We start from the raw sequence: 18,862 nt of genomic DNA on the forward strand, positions 1-18,862 counted from the left end.
AAAGAAATGCATCAGCTCCTTGCCGTATACGACCATGATAGCAGTGAGTTAAATATTTACAAGGAAGGAAGGAACAAAGATTGGGTTTAACGTCCCGTCGACATCGAGGTCATTAGAGGCAGAGTACAAACTCGCATTGTGTCAAGGATATGGAAGGATATCATCCGTACCCTTTCAAAGAAACCATCCCGACTAATGCCTAGAGTAATTTAGGGAAATCACGGAAGATGTAATCTGGATGGCCGTACGCAGGTTTGAACCATCGTCTTCCCGATTGCTAGTCCAGTGTATTATACGCTTCGCCACTGCCCTTGGTAAAACATGTACAGATAGCCAGTTAGTACCATTACTAGCCAACTTTACTAATTCACATTCCATAACACTGTTGCACCACAGAAAAATACCCTCGCTGAATGTAAAATTTATTGAAGCGTCTCCCTGGCCATCTGCAAGCAAAGCTAAGGCAGACACTTAAGCAACGTCTGCATTGGAATGTCAAATAGATAGGGGATCTGATACTGCAAACAACATGACATACGACCGAGGCCATTCATACACATCGCTCGAGCGAGGTATCTGAATCACCAGCTCGGCAGTATGACCTCACTGTGAAGGGAGGGAAATATTCTGCGAAGTTGGAGCCTTCTGCCAGCTGCCCTCTGGAGGCCAAACTGATAGAGTTTGGTGCGCTGTTGAACTGTAACTGTTCGGGGAGGTGCGCTAGTTGCTACAACACGACTTGCATCTGTAAGCCTAGACAAGTGTCCATCGCCTTCCTCTGGTGGAAAGGCCATGCAGAGGTCCAGGGAGCTTCCTTGAGTGCGCCCTATTAAACCGAGTCATCACGCTGTTGAGCGTCACTGCCGAACGGGCAACGTCTGCCATCAACTGAACAGTCTACCTTGCTTCACGCCGCTTTTACTGTGCTGGCAGCCCTGACCATGCTGACAACCTGGAGACTGCTGAGATGGACGCATCAACGCATCCCGATCCCACATGCCACTTCTACTGTGTCCTCTGCTGCCGCAGAGAACATGATTCAAATGCAAAACTATAAACAGTAAACGTGTAAATCGCTAATACTGTTTCATTAGCACCCCAGCATGAACAACAGGCCTTTACCACTGCACTCCACACTTCGTCATCATGCAACACTGGGACTACAATCCCACCAACACCTTCAAGACTTTATTATTAAGCCTCTGCAGACGTCGTGAGAAATGCGACTCGATAATTTGAGAACATTTACAAAACTTGGGCCAAACATTCCACAGATATAAGTACATATGTACTAACAAAGGCAGTTTCTTCTACTGAAGTTAGTATTGGATTGTAACTACAGATTCACAAATAATTTGCAAACAATGACCATCGCTTTTTTTAAATTCTTTATTCGTTTACTGTAGTAGTAGTAGTGTAGTAGTGTTGGGGTGGAAATTGCATCTTGCAGGAACCACAGGGTAAAGGGTGCATCTGAGATTAATCCGTTGCACAGAATAACATCTCAGAACAACCCCACACGCTCACACCACTTGGTATTCCTCCTAAACACGAACAGCATTGCAGAGGCTTTTCAACTTTATTGGATTTGCACCTCAGACTTGAAAGGTCTCTGCAACCATACTATTCCATTTGATTAAAGCACTTACACCTGAGTTTCAGGCAGGATCCCCTGTGTAGTTCAATGCCGAGGTGCTTTTGCAGTTCAGTTGGACAGTGCAGTTGGACAGCCTCTGCAAAGCTGTTCGAGTTCAGAGGGAATACCAAGTCGGCTAGGGCGTGAATGGGAAATTGGAATGAAGAGGGAGGCGTGCTGCGGTAGTCCATCAGTTGTGCCAAGAGACTGTGCCAGGGTGGCATAGAGGTCAGTGAGTATAAGACCTCGGTTCAAATCGGCCCTGGCGCAAATTTTAATTCGTCACTTCAGTCTACATATTTTCCTTCCGAACATGAGAAAAAGTTGTGTCTTTGTCAAACTGTATTAACAGATAATACTTTACTGTCAGTTAATTCGCAGTGAATCATAAATGATTGTCATTTTCTTACAAAGCTGAATAGACGTTTAAAATCTTTAGTTTTTTAAATAAATGGTACATGTTTGAACATTTTGACGTAAAAAAGTAAAGTATCCTCCTCCTGGGTGTTGGTGCTGACACTTTAGCAGTCCTGGTCCTTTTGTCTCTGGTGTGCCCTTGTCTTCCTCTGACGTCGAGCTAACTTGTCCAGTTTAATGTGGACTCTATGCAGGTTCGTATGTTTACATTAATAAATCAATGCTAAAAGTGAAATAAGCGACAAGTAACAGGAAAAAAATGCAAAAGAATCTAGCCTCAAATCTTTTTGACTACACGTACTAATCCACCGAGTCGCTTTAGTTTTTGTTTTCCTTTTTTGCTGTGAACACTTGAATATACATCTATGTCTTTCATTTCTGTATCGCAGATCGCTGTTAGGGCGGTGTTAGTTTCAGTCTCAGCGTGTGTGCTTGTGGCCACAGAGAAGTCGATTATTAGATTGATCGCTTCACCTGCAACTTCCTGTAGAAATGCTAAATTACATTTACAGCAGTGCAACTCACCTCTTCGCTGCACCAGGTTGCGTAGGTAGGCGGAGACGTTCTGGGGCCGTCCTTCAAATTGAGGTCACGTGAGGATCTCGCATATGAGGCTCCTGATGGAGATGATGACGGTCAGGTCGCCTCCCAGATGTAGGCCCGGCAAGGGCGATCCGTACTTCTGGGCGAGATACGTGAACGCCTCGCGCTGCGATCCGAACTTTTCGCTCAGACAGCGGACGTCCCCTGTAGTTGCCCACCAGGGGAAGCCATGTCAGACCTGAGTAGGGAACCAGACAGATCTCGTTATGAGTATTCCTTAACGAAGGGATTTTAACACCTTTGTGCAATTTTATAGCTAAGCTGTATTTCTACGTTATGCCATATTTTCTTGATAGTAGCAGGAGTCTCGTGGTCGTGCGGTATCGTTTTCGCTTCCCACGCCCGGGCTCCCGGGTTCGATTCCCGGCGGGGTCAGGGATTTTCTCTGCGTCGTGATGACTGGGTGTTGTGAGATGTCCTTAGGTTACTTAGGTTTAAGTAGTTCTAAGTTCTAAGGGACTAATGGCCATAGATGTTAAGTCCCATGGTGCTCAGAGCCATTTGAACCAGTAGCAGGAGTTTACTGAAATTTTTGCTGCAATATTAAATACTGCATTCGAATATACACTCCTGGAAATTGAAATAAGAACACCGTGAATTCATTGTCCCAGGAAGGGGAAACTTTATTGACACATTCCTGGGGTCAGATACATCACATGATCACACTGACAGAACCACAGGCACAGAGACACAGGCAACAGAGCATGCACAATGTCGGCACTAGTACAGTGTATATCCACCTTTCGCAACAATTTAGGCTGCTATTCTCGCATGGAGACGATCGTAGAGATGCTGGATGTAGTCCTGTGGAACGGCCATTTCCACCTGGCGCCTCAGTTGGACCAGCGTTCGTGCTGGACGTGCAGACCACGTGAGACGACGCTTCATCCAGTCCCAAACATGCTCAATGGGGGACAGATCCGAAGATCTTGCTGGCCAGGGTAGTTGACTTACACCTTCTAGAGCACATTGGGTGGCACGGGATACATGCGGACGTGCATTGTCCTGTTGGAACAGCAAGTTCCCTTGCCGGTCTAGGAATGGTAGAACGATGGGTTCGATGACGGTTTGGATGTACCGTGCACTATTCAGTGTCCCCTCGACGATCACCAGAGGTGTACAGCCAGTGTAGGAGATCGCTCCCCACACCATGATGCCGGGTGTTGGCCCTGTGTGCCTCGGTCGTATGCAGTCCTGATTGTGGCGCTCACCTGCACGGCGCCAAACACGCATACGACCATCATTGGCACCAAGGCAGAAGCGACTCTCATCACTGAAGACGACACGTCTCCATTCGTCCCTCCATTCACGCCTGTCGCGACACCACTGGAGGCGGGCTGCACAATGTTGGGGCGTGAGCGGAAGACGGCCTAACGGTGTGCGGGACCGTAGCCCAGCTTCATGGAGACGGTTGCGAATGGTCCTCGCCGATACCCCAAGAGCAACAGTGTCCCTAATTTGCTGGGAAGTGGCGGTGCGGTCCCCTACGGCACTGCGTAGGATCCTACGGTCTTGGCTTGCATCCGTGCGTCGCTGCGGTCCGGTCCCAGGTCGACGGGCACGTGCACCTTCCGCCGACCACTGGCGACAACATGTACTGTGGAGACCTCACGCCCCACGTGTTGAGCAATTCGGCGGTACGTCCACCCGGCCTCCCGCATGCCCACTATACGCCCTCGCTCAAAGTCCGTCAACTGCACATGCGGTTCACGTCGACGCTGTCGCGGCATGCTACCAGTGTTAAAGACTGCGATGGAGCTCCGTATGCCACGGCAAACTGGCTGACACTGACGGCGGCGGTGCACAAATGCTGCGCAGCTAGCGCCATTCGACGGCCAACACCACGGTTGCTGGTGTGTCCGCTGTGCCGTGGGTGTGATCATTGCTTGTACAGCCCTCTCGCAGTGTCCGGAGCAAGTATGGTGGGCCTGACACACCGGTGTCAATGTGTTCTTTTTTCCATTTCCAGGAGTGTATATTCAAGCATGACGTCCCTACAATAGTTCAACTGCATGATGGGCGCAAAAACCAAGAAATGGGCACTTTATGAGAAAAAGGTACGATGCGCCACGAAGGAATTAACCGAATGGAACAGTAGATGTAGCGTATACGTACAGAAAAACAAATGACTGCAGTTACAGAAAAACTGGGTGATCTGTCCATGAGAAAGGGCTTTACATGTTGAGCAACTCAATACCGTGACCGTCACTGGGATTCACTTCGAAGCGGGACTCGTCACTGAAAGACTTCTACTCCAGTCAATGAGGTTCCATGCCAAAAATCTGTCTGGAGACACTCTGGACAGTGTGAGATACCAGCCCGACTATCACAGTGCCGCACAACCGGAAGTGATGGTCCACAGTGCCATTTCATTTCATAGCAGGACCCCTTCGGTTGTCATCCGCGTCACCCTTGCAGCACAGTGGTTATGTCGACGATATCCTACGCACCGTTTTGTTCCCTTCATGCCAAACCACCATGAGCATACATTTCAGCAAGATAATCCAACCGCACACAGCGAGAGTTTCTACTGCCTGCCTTTGTCCTTGCCAAACCCTACCTTGGTAAGCAAAGTTTTCGCATCTCTCCCCCCCGCACTAAGAATGTTTGGAGCGTTACAGGCAGGACCCTCTAACCAGCCTAAAAGTTCACGATTTAATCCGACATAATTTTGTATGATATCCCTCATGAGGACATCCAACAATTCTAGAAATCAATGCAAATTCGAATACCTGCTTGCCAGGGCCAGAGGTGGACCAGTGCGTTGCTCAGTTGCTCAATTTGTGAAGTTCTTTCTCTTGAATATGTCATCCAATTCTTCTGAAACTGCAGTAATTTTTTTGCATGTACATCAACATTGTGTCTATCGATTTCCGTCCCAGTTGGATAATTCCTTCGTTTTGGGTGTTTTGTTATATTGTTTATTTTTATATTTTTTGTTCTAGAGAGTATGATACTAAGATAAATATTTTCTGTACTTAAAATTGTAAGGTGTCAGGCAAATCCAACACCTTACATGAAAACCCTGACATAATAAGCAAATCTACTAGTATGTCACATAGCTCCGAATAAATCGTGACATTAAATTAACCAAAGTAATACGAGTAACGAGTGAGCAAATGGAATACCACAGACTAACACAAGAATGCCTAAATGCATGTCGTACATTCCCACCGTGAGGCAGACGCAGTTCCAAGGGGAGAAACGAGGACAGAAGCCGAGAGCAGAACCGTGGGGAGGGGCTGGGCACCCACGCCGAGAGCCTACCTGTACAACTATACAACCCGCACGTTTTAGCGTCAGGCTTTTTCACGTCTCAGGTATGTCAAGGACAACCCCCAGCCCATGTTAAAAGCTAGAGCCCTCCAGAAAAGCAGTATAGATCTTACGATAACACAAAAAGGGCCAGTACCACCCGCAAGTTTTAGCGTGAGACTTTTTCGCGTGTCTGTTACATCAGGATCATTCCCCAGCCCATGTTAAAAGATAGAGCCCTCCAGAAGAGCAGTATAGATCTCACGATAACGCTAAAAGGACCACACTAGCTGCAGGTTTTAGCGTGAGACTTTTTAGCGTCTCTGTTACGTTGCAAACTTTAAAAACATTGCCCCACCACGAAAAGTATAACGTTTCCCATTGGATAGAAAGAATTTTTGTAGGCGGAGCGTAAGGTTAACATTGAGACCCTGATTGGTCAGTTGAAAATACAGCCAGATAGCTTTTTTAAACTAACTTCGGTAAATTGTAGTAAGGAGAAGTTCGAGAGTTGGTTCCGAGACGGCGAGCTGGATGGCTGCTGCGCCGGCCGCTGCCGCCCTGACGCTGCCTAAACACCGACAAGGTAATGAACGCACGCGATGCCGCATATTTGAGCGCATAAGGCTTCACTCAGAACTGCAGAAGTCTCATCTGTTACACCCCTTTTTTTGCGTAATACTAATGGTGATCGTTAATTAAAACTCATGGTGTTCACATTTGCCACTTGAAGAACAGATCTGAAACGCGATGATTTTTCTTTTATATAGTTATTGAGAAGCCACATCAGCCACTGTAATTTACGACAAGTTAGATAAGTTATTAAAGATAATTGAGGGTCACTGTAGACCATTCTGATAGTTTTCTCTTTTGTGAAACTTAAATTAAACCTAGATTATAGATGTGATATGGCATAGGTCATCCTTCGATCGATTGTAGAACTTGGAAACCCATTTAGGGATTCGTTCACATTTTTGTTGAACGCTGTTGGTTTTTACCATCCTGTATTAAAACATTTCCTTTTATCAATAGTGCAATTTATAAACGATGTTTTGCGATTAGAATAAATTTCCAATGGTAAACTTAACTGCTTTTTCGACGTTATTTTACCAGCTAACTAAAAATAGGAAAGGCTTGAACCCTTTCCACTATATTTAGTTAGAATTAAGATTCTTTTACAGGGAGTGCAGTGGAGCTGACGCTGAGATCATTTAGTATTTGGTTATATCATCGCTAGTCTCACTGAACTCTTCTGAATTCTACATGTCATGTGTGGTCTGGCGTCTCCTTACCAGCAACAGGTTCCAGGTTCAAACTAGTTCCCTAAAAAACACGCTCAGAGCGTCGTTGCGCGAAAGTGGTTGGGAGACACGATAAGTACAATCAGACACCACCATGAATGTTTAGAAAATGGCGACCCTGCCAGGATGGTAAAATACCATGATTGAAGGTCGACCACATGCCTAACTAGGTCAGAAAAATATATTGTTGAAAAATTTTTTGTAAAAAATTTTTTTTTTCCTCTAAAGTTATACACAGTCGAAAACAGTAGCTGCAGCAATAGATAGTAAAAGTATTCAAGAAAGACATTCTACCAGAGACAATAGCATAATTAAGTTATGAATTTTAAAACTTGTTAGAATTAAGTTTTCTCTCCAATGCAAGCGCACAGGTGGCGGGTACATCGTTGACAAGTTGGTTCTGTCCCAACAAGTAAGTGAATGGATTGTCAGTCTTGGTAGTGTCAAGTCGTGTGAACAAAAAGTTTAAAAAACGTGTGAGATCGTATGAGCGCATTTTGACGCGAAGTAGGGCGTGTGCATTGCTTTTAAAACAGAAAATAAGGGATTCGGAAAGATTAGCAATGGCAAATCGAGACCTTGACCGAACTGAGGTAGAGACCCAGCATGAAAATCGACAGAGAATAGAGGACAGTACAACAGACGATTCAGTATCGCGAGAAATAGGACAGATAACGCACCATAACGAGGATAATGTACGGCAAGGCACAGAAAACCTATGTCAGCGTACGATAGAGGAGCAGGAAGGTAGAGAGACAAGCGACGAGGATTCTAACTTGCGTCTTGAATATGTAGAACCCATAGTACAAGTAATCAGAGATCCCTCACCACAGAGTACAAGGAATATGAGCAGAAACGCGTCACAGCAGAGTTCAATGCAATCGGTTGCGAACCAACACTTGGGCGAAAACACAGAGTGTAGGACGTCGGAAGAAAACGCAATAGGACCCACAAATTTGGCGGAATTATTACAACAAATTACGGAAACCATGACAAAGCAGAATAAAGAAATTGCGAACCAAATTTAAATTCAGAATGCGGAAACCACGAGACAAATGCGTGAGATTAAAGAACAAAACAAAAAAATTCAGTTACACCTAAGTCATATTGAAGACGAGGCAAAAGAATCTCGAGAAGTGATAGGAAACTTAATAATAGGTCACAATCAATTGAGAACAGACATTGACAAGGTACAAGCGGACGTACAAACATTGCGTAATGATATTCAGGACGAGATCAAAACATTACGTAACAACACTCAGGGAGAAGTCAAGAAACTAAAGAAACAGATAAACGTAATTACTAGACAAGCAGCATGTACAGCGCGTGAAATTGTTGAGAACAGTGTGTCACACAAACGTATCACAAAAGCAGCGCTGAAAAGATATGATAACCGCATAGTCAAAATAGAAGCGCAAACGAAGCGACAATTTCAGAAATTGCGAGCAGAGTTGCTGCAAACCATTGAAGAGCGTAGTGAACAGGATCGAACAAGCACAGAATCTGCAACCACATCCGTATCTGTAACAGCACCGGAGAAACAAGAAATTAACGAAGATATTACGCATTTGCGATTCCAATCACAGGCGGAAAGTAACATAAGTGAAATCAGACAGCCTGCACCGCGGGTACGCGAAAGTTACAGTGGACCACATCCAATGGATCTACCACAACAGGAAAGAACGACGGGAGAAATGATCAGAAACAAAAGTGGCGAAGAACCGCGAATTTCATATGGAACTATGACGAAGTACGACAACGACCATTTCCTCACAGTCAGAAAATTTCAACACTTTCGAGAAGGAAACTCACTACACCCACGAAAGTTTATTGATCAATTCCGAGTAGGATTACCAGAACACTGGACGCTAGCACACAAATTAGACTTTATATGTGCACACATGTCAGGAACAGTCGCAGAAACCATGCAGAACGTTGCAACGACATGCCGATCGTACGAAGATTTCAGAGAGAAGTTTCTCTCACGATATTGGTCCAGCGAAGCACAGAACAGAGTGAAGTACGGATTATTACAGAACCCATATTTTGAAAATTCAGGAGAGAAGAGTCCCGTGAAATTTTTCGAAGTAATGGCAAACAAAAATCAATGCTTAGATGTACCATACAGTGACGGAGAGTTGATTAAATTATGCACGATGAAGTTACCACTGAAATACCAGCAATCATTAGTAGGTCGCGGAGACAATGACGTCGAAGCATTTAAAGGTATTCTAAGGGAACTAGAATTCATATTTTCGGAAGATGACGCAAGAAAAAGGCGAAGCGCACGTGGAAACGAAAGCAAAAAGCAGTGGAATCCACAAGAGACAGTACGAAGAAACAATAATTACGAACCACGGGATAACTTCGCACTAAGAAACGACAATAGATTTCAACAAAGAACCGGTTATACATTTAGAAGAGAATATGGGAATAACTATAATTCACTCAGCAACGGCAACAACTATTACAGAGGGAATAACGACAACCGGAATGGGTACTGGAGAACCAATAGACCGACAAATTATCAACAAAGAAACCACTATCAACAAGCTGAACAAGGGAAGCGAATACAGATAGAAGAGGTTGAGGTAAGGCCACCAAAACCCGATAAACATTCGAATTGACAACTAAGCGCCCATGCCAAAGAGAATGACGCACCGACTCAGGACAATTGCAGCACCTTGAACAGAGAAGTAAAAATCTCATCACGAGAAGAGAAGAAGGAAGAAACAAATCCGCAGCGACCAGATGAAAACCAAGACAAGAAAATAACAATATCGTGTTGGGACGAAATTAATTGGGAGAATACTGACAAGGAAGATGAATTACCAGAGATATGCACAACGAATGTAGGAGGAAAGGACGAAGTAATGAGTATTGTAGAGCTATTTGAGATGGAAACCAGGGAAAGCGAATTCAATGAGGATAATGCGCAGTCGACAATGGTTGAAAATAAGTTACGAGTGGGCACACAACCCAACGTATATAATGAAGGAAGTTATGAAGCGATAATTAGAGCATTTAGATGCGATTATGTGGAAGTAGCGACGAAGAAGGAGAAGATAGATGAGGATGAGGAACAAGTAGAGGATGTAGAAGAAAGCGTAAATGAAGGAAGAAATAGAGAAGAGGAAATAAAAGAGAGAGAAGTAGCACTCGAAGCTTATCCTACAGAAAGTTCGAAATCACAAGGGAAATTCCTAAAAAGACTCATGTATGATTCAGTGGAGGATTCGTTGATGCAAGAAGAAGAAGAACAGAGCCAACCCTTTCAAATTCAACCAATTGTGAAGGCTGTGGTAAAGCATATCCCAGTCAATATTGTAATTGATAGCGGAAGTGAACTGACTGCGATCTCAGAAAATTTATTCATGCAGTGTAATGCCAATGAGGAATTGCCAGTTCTGAAAACACGTAAGATTAAAGTAAGAGGTCCTATTAGAAACAATGCTGCGGAAGTTACGAGACAAACAAGGTTAACTCTTTCGTGCCAAGGGCAAAAGATCGAAGCCAACTTCGTGATTATACCTAAACTAACTGTAGATTTGATTATAGGTGCAGATTTTTTAAATGGGAGACGAGCGATACTAGATATGGGGAAAGGTAGCGTAACATTCGGGAATGTCACACTTCTCTTTGAGCAAAAGCTAAAATTAGGAGAAATACCAGTTATAAACAAACAATTAAGAATGACGCGAGATAAAGAGGATGAAGAATTAGAATGGTATGCACAAAAGAAGGAATCGCCTCAACTCATGTTAGAAGTCCATAAAGAAATCGACAAAAAAATTACAAGAAGTTCAAGGTATTTCGGAACACAGTAAAAGAGAATTAGAGGATATTTTACGAGATAAAGCAGAGATATTTTTACCTAAGACTGGCAGTATTAAGCACTTTCAGTACAAGTTTGAAGTAAAACAGCACAAACCATTTAGAGTGCCACCCTATACAATCCCATTAAGCTACAGGAATAAAGTATTCCAGGAGATATCCAAATTGTTAGATGACGATATTATTGAACCAGCTATCTCCACATATAACAGCCCGCTACATATTGTACAAAAACGAGATGGGAGCATCAGGTTAGTGCTTGATTCCAGACAGATCAACACAATCATAATCACTGAGACAGATCGCCCAGATAAATTAGAGGAATTGATACAAAACTTCCACGGTGCTAAGATATTTTCATCAGTTGATTTACGGAGTAGTTTCTGGCAGATAGAATTGGCCCCAGAATGTAGAAAATTTACAGCATTTATCGTATTCGGTAGATGTTACCAGTTTAAACGATTGCCATTTGGTTTAAACATATCATCAGCAGCGTTTATTAGGGGATTTAATACTATACTCAGCCCTGAAATTTTACAAAAAATTACTTGTTATGTTGATGATGTGATTATAGCAGAACCCTCTTGGGAACATCACAACGACACATTAAATCAGTTTTTACAGATCATGAAAGAGCATGGGGTCACAGTAAATATAACAAAATCCAAATTTGGAAGGCGAGAGGTCAAATTTCTAGGACACATAATTTCCGAGAAAGGGGTAATGCCTGACCCAGAAAAACTAACGGCAATCAAAGAATTCTGTACTCCATATAATAAGAAAACTCTCAGAGGATTTCTAGGTCTCACCGGATTCTATAAAAAATTTATTTGGATCGACTCTCTCGCAACACCACGCCTGTGTGCACTGACTGGAAAAAACACGCCCTGGGTATGGGATCAACAGGCCAATGAAGAATTTTTAAAAGTGAAAAACGCACTAACAACAGCAGCGATTTTAGCACATCCTGATCTAACACAAAATTTTTGTATGGCCACTGATAGCGCGAAAACAGGTTTAGGAGTTGTGTTATTCCAAGAATACGAACAGGCAGGGCTAAGATCATATAGAACAATTGCCTTTGCCAGTCGGGTACTCACAAAAAGCGAGAAAAACTATTCAGTCACGGAGCTGGAAGCATTGGCCATTGTATGGGGCTTCCAACGTTTTCGATATTTCCTACTCGGAAGAAAAACAAAAGTATATACTGACCACAAAGCATTAGAATTTCTGTTATCCGCCAAACTAACTCATGGGAGGTTAGCCAGATGGATGTTAATACTACAAGAATTTGACTTCACTATTACACACATACCAGGACCAGCGAATGTATTAGCAGATGCTTTATCACGATGTCCACAGGGTGCATCCAAAAACATAGGTTTGGAAGCAGCAGAAGACCAGTTTACAATGTACTATATGAAACAAGTACCTTTCGAAAACTACATTACGACAGCATTGAAAAACATAGGCAAAGAACAGGACAAGGATCCCGAAATACTAGGAATCAAACACAAGTGGAGAAGTAAGGATTTTCCAGACATTCGACAGCACTATCTCGTAAAAAACAATGTTTTATTTTTTAGACGAAATGTTGCTACGAATGAATGGTTAATTTATATACCAGATGAACTAATTAATAAGTACATATGGTATACACATTTAAGTAATGGCCACTTTGGACCAAAGAAATGCTTTTTAAAAATAAAACAAACAAGCCATTTTCCTAATATGGAAAGACGAATTAGAACAGTATTAGTCAAATGCAAAAAATGTATGAGGGCTAAACACTTCACTTTCCAAACCAAACCACCTATGTTTACAATAATTCCTCAAAGATTAAAACAAATAGCTGCAACAGATTTGATGGGGCCCCTCCCACGAACAAAAAATGGATATATTTTCATATTTGTCGTTTTAGAACTTACTTCTAAATATGTTACCTTGACACCATTAAAACGGGCAACAGGTCTTGCAATAAGTAAAGCATTTAGACAAGATTTTCTCAGACAAGTAGGTCGAGTGGAACGAATAATTTCCGATAATGGCCCACAATACAAATCAGTGCAATGGCAGAACACGTTAAAACAACACAAAATAAAACCCGTCTACATATCTAAGTACAAACCTAGCGTAAATCCAGCAGAACGATCTATGAAGGACATAGGCACTTTATGTCGATTATATGCAGGCAAAAGACACAACACTTGGGATATATACCTTACAGATTTTCAAGAAGTAATAAATGAAATGCCACAAAGCACTACACTACTACCTCCAGTTACTGTACTTAAAAATATTGAACTCCCAAACATAACCAGAGAAAATGTTAGATTTCCTATTGTACCACGTAGACAGCACTAACAAATCATAGCAACAGCACTCTCCAACATCAGAAAGGCAGCCATTAAAAGAAAAGAAAGAGGAGATAGAACAGCAATTAAAAGAACATTCTCAGTAGGCCAGAAAGTATTTGTAAAAACACACCATCTCTCCAGCAAACAGAAACACAAAATACATAAGTTTTACGCTGCATATAAAGGACCTGTCATAATTAGCCGAATTGCTCATGATAATGCTGTGGAACTAATGAACCCAAAAACGGGCAAAACCTTAGGACTTCACCATGTGAGCCATATAAAAAAGTTTGAAGATTAATTTTATTACTGGTAAATAATCAGCACAATATTTCAAGATTATGTTGCAGATAAGATCGTCAGGTGAAAGAAGAATGAAGAGAGAGGAAGGTGGGAAAAAGAAAGTAGTTTCAATAATAACACAATAGTACCATAGATTAAGGTGAAGGGATAAAGCGTAGATAGTCTAACAGCATGAAATACTAAAATACTATACACCATGACACTACACAAAAATAAAAAAACGAATTTGAGGATTCTTGAGTAGAAGTTAAGACTCCGAATATTTTATAATTGTAACATGGAAAGGGCGCCGAAATTTGTAAAGCTTTTTAAGTAGGCGCAAAACAAGTAGATACTAGATATATGTTAGATGATTATAAGTAAAACTTTTTGTAAGAACCATTGTAAAAACTCCAGCAAGGAAGAGATGCAACGACCCACAAGTTGCAACGCGAGATGTATCAAGAAAGGAAAGGAAGTAATTAGCAAGACACGATTCCTACATAGGAGGAGCGTCGAGAGAAGGGAAAGGCGAAACTAACAGACGGCCCTTGTAGCGAAAGTGGGCAATAAATGTGCCCGCTAGGAGGAATCCTGCTGGGATGGAACAGGAAGCCGCACAGTGACAGCCCTGCAGAGGCGCCACGGGACGCCAGGACACCGGATTTTCACCGCTCGTAAACCCCAGGGCGCCCCCGACTCAGCGGAGCGAGCAAAAAAACGGCCGGACGAGAAGACCGCTTGGGCAAGCCACCGCTGGCAAAAAATATGCGTAAAAGTTACACTACTGCTATTAAACAGCACGCTGATGCACGAAACTGAAGAAGGACTTCCACAAAGTAAAAATGACGCGCCCAAACAGTCTATCAACTTTAAAGCGACTAATTACCAATAAATATTTCCATATCCTGCCCAGAGAAGAACCAAGAAGCAAGTAAGAAGCAGAGAAAAAGCGGGAAGAACAGAAGTTAAAGATTCGCAAGATTGAGACCAAGAAAGAAGATGGGTCAAGAATAGACGACATACCTTCCCAAATCCCTATCCTATTGTAAACTAGTCGTCTGCGAAGTATTACAACGAAAAACGACCGTTTTCAGCGACACATAACGATGACTTTCACGCACACAAAGCCAGTAAACCACGAGATTCTACACTCACAGCTCCATTCCATTATGGGACCTCATCAACAGCAACACACACTTGCAAAGCCAACAAGAAACGACGAACGAAGCTGTACATCAAATGCTTGCTCACATCCATCTCGCTCAAGTCTATCACCTTCGTGCAAAAACATTCGCCAACCTCATGCTTGAACATTCATAGGATTGTGTGAACGTGTGAAATCAAATTATATGATGTAGGAATTGTGCAAAAGAAACGTGTGAAAAACTAAATACGTTAAGCACACCATACAGCTAATAAACTACAAAATAACAGTCATTGACTATGGACTTAAATAAAAAATGGACTATCGATAAAAATAAGTCATTAGTTCTGAAATGGACAGTGTATAAAGAAACAATGTCACTTATTTTCTCCTCATAAAATTGAAAGAATAACTATATTTTACTTAGTTTCTCCTTATAAAAACAAAGAATAAAAAATTTTCTTGTTGGATGTTTTCCCTTTCTTTAACATTTGTACCATTTATTAGGATAATACCTCAATACGTGTGTATGTATATTTCTTTGCCAAAGCAATTTTTTTTAACATTTGTAACATTTAGTAGGATAATATCTCAATACTTGTGTATGTATATTTGTTTGTCAAAGCAACTCTTGGAAATAATTCTTACTTGTTAGTGTAACAATGTTGAAATGAGTGTCTAGAAACAAAAACATTTTTACTTGTACATCATACTTAAAAATGTCTTAGGAATAGATTTTACTTAATTACTATATTTATATAAACAATATTTCTAAGAAAATCGATGTGAAAGACTCCTCACTTTCGATAACAAACTTCTAAAAAAACAAACTTCACACTTAAATAAAGAAAGAAAATAATTAAAAACTAATAATAGTATAAAAATATTCTTCTCTTGTCATTTTTAATTGTAATGTGGAAGAATATAAATTAGTAATACAAACTAGCATAGAACAGAATAATGTGGCTGAACAGTGTGCTACAAAATTTAGATAAATTAGAAAATTTTTGACTGACTTAGACAACGATTCAGTCATTGCCTAAATTCAGTGCAAAAATTAAGTTCGAAGGGTGGTGATATGTAAGGTGTCAGGCAAATCCAACACCTTACATGAAAACCCTGACATAATAAGGAAATCTACTAGTATGTCACATAGCTCCGAATAAATCGTGACATTAAATTAACCAAAGTAATACGAGTAACGAGTGAGCAAATGGAATACCACTGACTAACACAAGAATGCCTAAATGCATGTCGTACCTTCCCACCGTGAGGCAGACGCTGTTCCAAGGGGAGAAACGAGGACAGAAGCCGAGAGCAGAACCGTGGGGAGGGACTGGGCACCCACGCCGCGAGCCTACCTGTACAACTATACAACCCGCACGTTTTAGCGTCAGGCTTTTTCACGTCTCAGGTATGTCAAGGACAACCCCCAGCCCTTGTTAAAAGCTAGAGCCCTCCAGGAAAGCAGTATAGATCTTACGATAACACAAAAAGGGCCACTACCACCCGCAAGTTTTAGCGTGAGACTTTTTCGCGTGTCTGTTACATTAGGATCACTCCCCAGCCCATGTTAAAAGATAGAGCCCTCCAGAAGAGCAGTATAGATCTCACGATAACGCTAAAAGGACCACACTAGCTGCAGGTTTTAGCGTGAGACTTTTTAGCGTCTCTGTTACGTTGCAAACTTTAAAAACATTGCCCCACCACGAAAAGTATAACGTTTCCCATTGGATAGACAGAATTTTTGTAGGCGGAGCGTAAGGTTAACATTGACACCCTGATTGGTCAGATGAAAACACAGCCAGATAGCTTTTTTAAACTAACTTCGGTAAATTGTAGTAAGAAGAAGTTCGAGAGTTGGTTCCGAGACGGCGAGCTGGATGGCTGCTGCGCCGGCCGCTGCCGCCCTGACGCTGCCTAAACACCGACAAGGTAATGAACGCACGCGATGCCGCATATTTGAGCGCATAAGGCTTCACTCAGAACTGCAGAAGTCTCATCTGTTACACCCCTTTTTTTGCGTAATACTAATGGTGATCGTTAATTAAAACTCATGGTGTTCACATTTGCCACTTGAAGAACAGATCTGAAACGCGATGATTTTTCTTTTATATAGTTATTGAGAAGCCACATCAGCCACTGTAATTTACGACAAGTTAGATAAGTTATTAAAGATAATTGAGGGTCACTGTAGACCATTCTGATAGTTTTCTCTTTTGTGAAACTTAAATTAAACCTAGATTATAGATGTGATATGGCATAGGTCATCCTTCGATCGATTGTAGAACTTGGAAACCCATTTAGGGATTCGTTCACATTTTTGTTGAACGCTGTTGGTTTTTACCATCCTGTATTAAAACATTTCCTTTTATCAATAGTGCAATTTATAAACGATGTTTTGCGATTAGAATAAATTTCCAATGGTAAACTTAACTGCTTTTTCGACGTTATTTTACCAGCTAACTAAAAATAGGAAAGGCTTGAACCCTTTCCACTATATTTAGTTAGAATTAAGATTCTTTTACAGGGAGTGCAGTGGAGCTGACGCTGAGATCATTTAGTATTTGGTTATATCATCGCTAGTCTCACTGAACTCTTCTGAATTCTACATGTCATGTGTGGTCTGGCGTCTCCTTACCAGCAACAGGTCCCAGGTTCAAACTAGTTCCCTAAAAAACACGCTCAGAGCGTCGTTGCGCGAAAGTGGTTGGGAGACACGATATAGTACAATCAGACACCACCATGAATGTATAGAAAATCAATATTGCTCCTCAAAATAAAGAAGTTACCAAGCCCTGATGCAACTCCTATGCGGTCTTGCAGGTAATATGATGTGAAATAGCCCCTTAGCTATCTCACGTTAATTGAGGATCGCTCGCTATAATAGACAAGAACGAAATTCAGTTATACTTAAGGTTAAAAGACGGTGTGCAAAGTTTTACAGGGTGATATAAGTGATATCCTTCTGTTGTAAGAACTTAGATTATATTCTAAGGCCTGCCGGTGTGGCCGAGCGGTTCTACGCGCTTCAGTCTGTAACTGCGCGACCGCTACGTTCGCAGGTTCGGATCCTGCCTCGGGCATGGATGTGTGTAATGTCCTTAGGTTAGTTAGGTTTAAGTAGCTCTAAGTTCTATGGGACTAATGACCTCAGATGTTCAGTACCATAGTGTCAGAGCCATTTGAACCATTTTTATATTCAAAGCTCGACCAGTATGAACTACTTTGAGAAAAGGACATAAAACACTCTTACGAAACATACTGTGCGCTATATGTCGAAAACAGAAGTAGTTTGGCCAGGGGGCTGACAGCACGTTTTGTTACTGCACGTTGCATACACTAGGGGCATGCATACGTTCAGGGGCAAGCTTGATTGATTTATGACCCCCTTCCACCCTTCTGAGAGACTCTTTGATCTCGCCGACAGCCTTCTTGCCTGGACCACTAAAATAAACCCTCCCGTCCCATTCCCTACCCTTGATTTGTAACCTGCTTCCATCTAGAGAAATTCTGTGGAAAGCCTTTCTCCCTTACACTTCCAGTTCAATTGAGATTACGCTCATCCACTTCCCCTCCCTTGAATTATGATAATTCATCTTTCTGAGAAATCCTCATCGGTATGTTTCCCCATCCCCCAGTCCCCCCCCCCCCCCCCCCCCCACATCCCTGCACCACTTACGGTCCAATTGCGCTACACAGAAATCCTCTAGCCAGCTCCCTTTAACCTATTGTGCTTTTTCACTTTTCTTCCCTGCAGCACCTACAGCTCGACTGCGATATCGAAATCCGAACAGTTTTCCAATCATTACCCAACCTCTTCTGGATGCATATCAAAACAATTTGACTGCGTTTTCATATACACGCACAGGTCCTCCGCTGGGCTGCGCCACGCATCTGCGTCCACTTCCGCGGTGCAAGCCAGTCAAGAGACCCACGCAGTCTGCTGGAAGCCGCATCGGGCTCGGGCCTGCGACACAGCGCAGCACCGCGAGGGACGCCAGCTATCGATCTTACGCGCACATCTCCC

General features: G+C 42.4%; 1 protein-coding gene across 1 annotated transcript in view; it reads left to right on the forward strand.

The window, feature by feature from the left end:
* Positions 1 to 18,862, forward strand: part of LOC126268096 (methyl farnesoate epoxidase-like) — a 185,297-nt gene that overhangs the window by 10,346 nt on the left and 156,089 nt on the right. Inside the window, exon 2 of the mRNA XM_049973604.1 lies at positions 16,675 to 16,767. Within this exon, the coding sequence (XP_049829561.1) occupies positions 16,716 to 16,767 (52 nt within the window). The 5' untranslated portion in view covers positions 16,675 to 16,715. The remainder of the gene's footprint in view (positions 1 to 16,674; positions 16,768 to 18,862) is intronic.

Source organism: Schistocerca gregaria, chromosome 4 (genome assembly GCF_023897955.1).
Source record: "Schistocerca gregaria isolate iqSchGreg1 chromosome 4, iqSchGreg1.2, whole genome shotgun sequence".
NCBI classification, from domain to species: Eukaryota; Metazoa; Arthropoda; class Insecta; order Orthoptera; family Acrididae; genus Schistocerca; species Schistocerca gregaria.